This window comes from Protomyctophum parallelum, assembly GCF_964188405.1.
Source record: "Protomyctophum parallelum genome assembly, chromosome: 21".
Taxonomy (NCBI): domain Eukaryota; kingdom Metazoa; phylum Chordata; class Actinopteri; order Myctophiformes; family Myctophidae; genus Protomyctophum; species Protomyctophum parallelum.
In genome coordinates this window covers 10,980,526-10,984,991 of record NC_139713.1, presented here as the reverse complement: position 1 = coordinate 10,984,991, position 4,466 = coordinate 10,980,526, and the positions used below count along the sequence as shown (strand labels likewise).

The following is a 4,466-nucleotide window of genomic DNA, read 5'->3' as shown; positions in this document are numbered from 1 at the left end:
TCCTTCCACGCAATTCGTCCGGCCAGGGAAACTCTCCCGTCAGGTGAAAAGAAGCACCTTGGACTCCTCATGCATAGAAGGAAGATTAGATAATTGACACTGGGTGAAAACAATGGGTTGCAAAATCGTGGGATAAAAAATATTATTATTTTAAGAGAGAAAGTCAATGCTGGATTTGTGTAAAAGTCATTTGTCTGGAAAATAAAATTGTGTTTAAAAAATTGTGAAAAATCGTATCGTGAACCTATTATCGTGATTTGAACCATATCGTGAGTTGAGTGAATCGTCACATGCCTACTTATTGATGATAATCCAGTGGTTCTCAAAGTGGGAAGTGAGACCCCCAGGGGTCCAAATGGATCCAAATATGTGTCCAAATAGGTCTGTAACTCTGAGAGTGTACGAATGGAACCAAGTGGACCCTTACAGGCCCATTTGGTTCCATACACTCAGAGTTACAGAGATCCTTAATGTGTGAGAACCGCTGCTGTAGATGAATAAATAATATGACGCTGATATCATCTCAGTACCCAGCAGCGTAAGACCACTTCCTAGGGTCTGACCATGCATGGAGTCGGTCACCATGGCGTACAATAGCTTGCACCACTGCTCCTGTAGCCTTCAGCAGTTCTGTCTCATGGTTCTTCTCTGCTAAGCCTTCTAGAACCGCCTGTAAATTAAAACCGTACATTGGTACTCAAGCCCAAGTAAACATACATTTAAAGAGCCCATCTACAACTTAAACATCTAGAAAATATAGCTTGTAATGTGTTTCGCATATACTGTAGAAAGTATAAGTATTCATCATATTAATATATATTTAAGATTTAACACATTATGTTTTGGACATGCCCAACACTACATGATCTCTGGAAAGCTGTGATTGATACGCTGTCTAGTATCTATGGTTCTTGAGCAACCACTGGAACATCCCCTTATATTGCATTATATTTGGCACTGTGCCACCGGAGGTGTCACTAAGTGATATCAAAGGTACTGTTTTGGCTTCTGTACACTGTTGGCCAGACGGTTGATACTTTTCAAATGGAAGGAACCCTGTCCTCCCACTTATACTCTCATTGGGTCAGAGAGGTTATGCAGTTCATCAAATTAGAAAAGATAATTAAGTTATTCCCTCCAACAATCCATATTGAATTTCTATACAGCCTGGCAGCCTTTCACTTCATTTGCGGAGAACATGGAAGCAGAAAGTGTAACCCTGTAGTGGAATCTATTCTCTTTTCTTCTCTATTTTCTTCTTCTTTCTTTTCCTTTGTGTTTTTTATTTATTTAGAATTTTAGCTAGGTATTCTACTCATACATACTGTGTATGTTTTGTCCTTGTCTTGTTTTGAATGTTTTTTTACGGATGTATGTAATGTGTAATATATACATTTATAATTTTTGAACCAATTACAGTAAATTGAGATTGGGCACTGCTTTCAGAGATATATGTGTGTCAGGAATCAGCATATATTGTATCGAAACTACCGGTATGTAGATTTTGTGGTGTCGTCGATGAACCTACTTTGTCAAAATCAGGCTCTCCTAACGTGGTGTTAGGACTCAGCTGGTTGTGGATCCTTGGATCTGACACTGCCTTCTTCACGTCATAGTCGAAGAACAGGGCATTTAGAATCACCTGCAGCACAACACACAGTTCAGCTGAGGATGATCTGTAGTCAATCTCAGTGAAACTATATATGCTGTGAGTGTATCAATCTATCAGCTCATTGAACAGCTTGTTTATTGACTCACCTGAATAATAGCGGTGGTAATCTTTGTCCCCCCTGAGCCTCCAACAACCATCTTAACTATATTGGTATCTTCGTCAAAAAGGATGGTTGGACACATGGAAGACATGGGTCTCTTTCCTGGGAATGGCAAAAAGGAATGCAGTCACACTTATTTTTCCCTAAGACATAGAATCAAACCGTAGATTACATGAATGTGTGACATTATAAAAGTATGTCAATGTCTTCAGAACAACTTATGGTAATATAATTCAGACAATCATTATTGTTTCGATTTCATAGTTGTGAGCTTGTAGACCTGGTATTTTCAGCACACATCATAATGATGAAGTACAAATCAGCCTTTAACTATAGCCCTGCTGTTTAAGTAACATACACAAGGTAGTGCACAATACTGAATGTGCCAGTAAGCATAGTTTTCTTCTTCCTTTGACATACCAGTACCTGTAGTTACCTCACAAGATCTGAGTTCTGCCTGAACTCTATACAGTATATAGTTTTCCAGTACAGCATTACTTTCTGCTGCATTATCATTGAACAGAAAGGTGAACTAGCAATGCCTGATAAAACAACAGGAGTCCCTGACATGATGGCCGTAGGTTAATGGATGCTATTGGAGATTAGAGAAAAATTTCCTAAAAATTATACCCACGTTTTTTTGTGTGCTAATGTCTCATATAACCTACCAGCAGTAGGGTTAGGGTAGGGTAGGGTTAGGGTAGATTGTCTGATTGAATATATATATTTTGCCACTCACAAATATATATTGGACCACTTATAAATATCCAAGTACAGTGTAATATTATTTTCCCATTTCTTTACCGGTAATTACGTTATCCAAGTAGTCACGTTACGAATCCCATTATCCCATTATAAAATAATCGTTGATCCAGTGAACCATATTAGACCTCAACCTGTATGACAAGTTTATAATATCCAAAATAAACATTGCAATCCATCACATTACGGCCCTTAATTAATTGGGATACGCCAATCTTAGCCAATCAGGATGGAGTCTGAGAAATCTGAAAGACCTGTTTCGTTGAATGGCTCTAGAGAGACTGTGTACCAATTTGCGTGATGTTTGGACAAAATCTGTAGGTGTACTGTCCAAAAACTTGTTTTGCACAAAGCGGCCTCCTGGTGGCGCTATAACAGGCCGTGCTGAAAATTTCGTTGGCATCCAGGGAGTGTGTGTACAAAGTTTTGCATCGACCGGGTTAACGGTGCCGGAGATTAGCTGTTCACAGACGGACGGACGGACGGACACACGGACGGACGGACACACGGACGGACGGACACACGGACGGACGGACGGAGTGCAAAACATACTCTCCCCATGCCTTCGGCCTGGTGAATAAAGCAGTCAAAGAGGATATTTGTGAAGAAACACCAAAACAGAGTTGGGAAGACAGTATAGCCTACATCTACACCACATTTCTCTGTAGGCCTATAAGACATAGACAAGGACTACAGTTCAGTTTTTTTATTGTCTCCACCAGGCCGAAGGCATGTGGGGAGAGTATGTTTTGCACTCCGTCCGTCCGTGTGTCCGTCCGTCCGTCCGTCCGTGTGTCCGTGTGTCCGTCCGTCCGTGAGCAGCTAATCTCGGCCACCGTTAACCCGCTCGATGCCACATTTTGCACACACACTCCCTGGATGCCAACGATGAACCTCTGCCCCAAACTTTCCAGAACGGCCTGTTATAGCGCCACCAGGAGGCCGCTTTGTGCAAAACAAGTTTTTGCACAGTACACCTACAGATTTTGTCCAAACATCACGCAAATTGGTACACAGTCTCTCTAGAGCCATTCAACGAAACCGGTCTTTCAGATTTCTCAGACTCCATCCTGATTGGTTAAGATTGGCTTCCAAAGTTCACAGGAGTGCTCAGTTTCAAACAAAATGCTGCAAATCATGAACACATTGCGTGATTTCCGTGAAATTGTGCACCCACATTCCCACTAGGCCGAGGACGAAATGCCACATGAACAATTTCAACTCAGACTCAAGGTGGCGCTATAACTGGCCGAAAAGTGTTTTTACCTCTAACTGCACGGATCTGTGGATAACTTTGTATGCCAACTCCCTAGAGGCCAAGGAAAAACCTTTGCCTGCAATTTTTCACATCTGCTCTTTATAGCGCCACCAGGAGGCCGACATATGTAAAACACATTTTCTATTATTACTCCTTCAGATTTTATCCAAATTTCACGCAAATCGGTATACACTATCTCCATAGTCATGTGATCAACACGGAGCGCCACCATTTCCCATCTTCCATCCTGATTGGCTAAGATTGGCTTCCAAAGCTCACACGATTCGTCCATTTCGAAAAAAGGCCACAAATCACAAACAGTGTGCAATTTCCGTTAAATTATACACGCACATTTTCACTAGGCCGAGGACGACATGCCACAATTTTTCCCTCAAAATCAGCCTCACGGTGGCGCTATAACAGGCCAATTCCTGTTTTTAGCTATAACTGCATCGATCTGTATACAACTTATGTATGCACACGTGGAAAAACATTGTACCTGCATCCCTCCAACACGAACCTCCGGCCCAAATCTTCCTCAACAGCCTGTTATAGCGCCACCATGAGGCCACAACCTGACCTGCCCTGGTGGAGACCTGTGCCGATTGGCACTTTGTTTATTACTGCAAGTCTCAAATTGCTAGATTAGCTAAAATATAGCCTAAAAAAAAGAA

General features: G+C 41.7%; 1 protein-coding gene across 1 annotated transcript in view; it reads right to left on the bottom strand.

Annotated features, from left to right (window-relative positions):
- Positions 1 to 523: 523 nt before the first annotated feature.
- LOC310879419 (glutathione hydrolase 1 proenzyme-like) overlaps positions 524 to 4,466 on the bottom strand; it is a gene marked incomplete at both ends in the record, with an annotated part of 13,506 nt that continues 9,563 nt past the window's right edge. The window contains 3 exons of the mRNA XM_083794089.1: positions 524 to 670; positions 1,529 to 1,642; positions 1,759 to 1,874. Coding sequence (XP_083650215.1) covers positions 524 to 670; positions 1,529 to 1,642; positions 1,759 to 1,874 — 377 coding nt within the window. The remainder of the gene's footprint in view (positions 671 to 1,528; positions 1,643 to 1,758; positions 1,875 to 4,466) is intronic.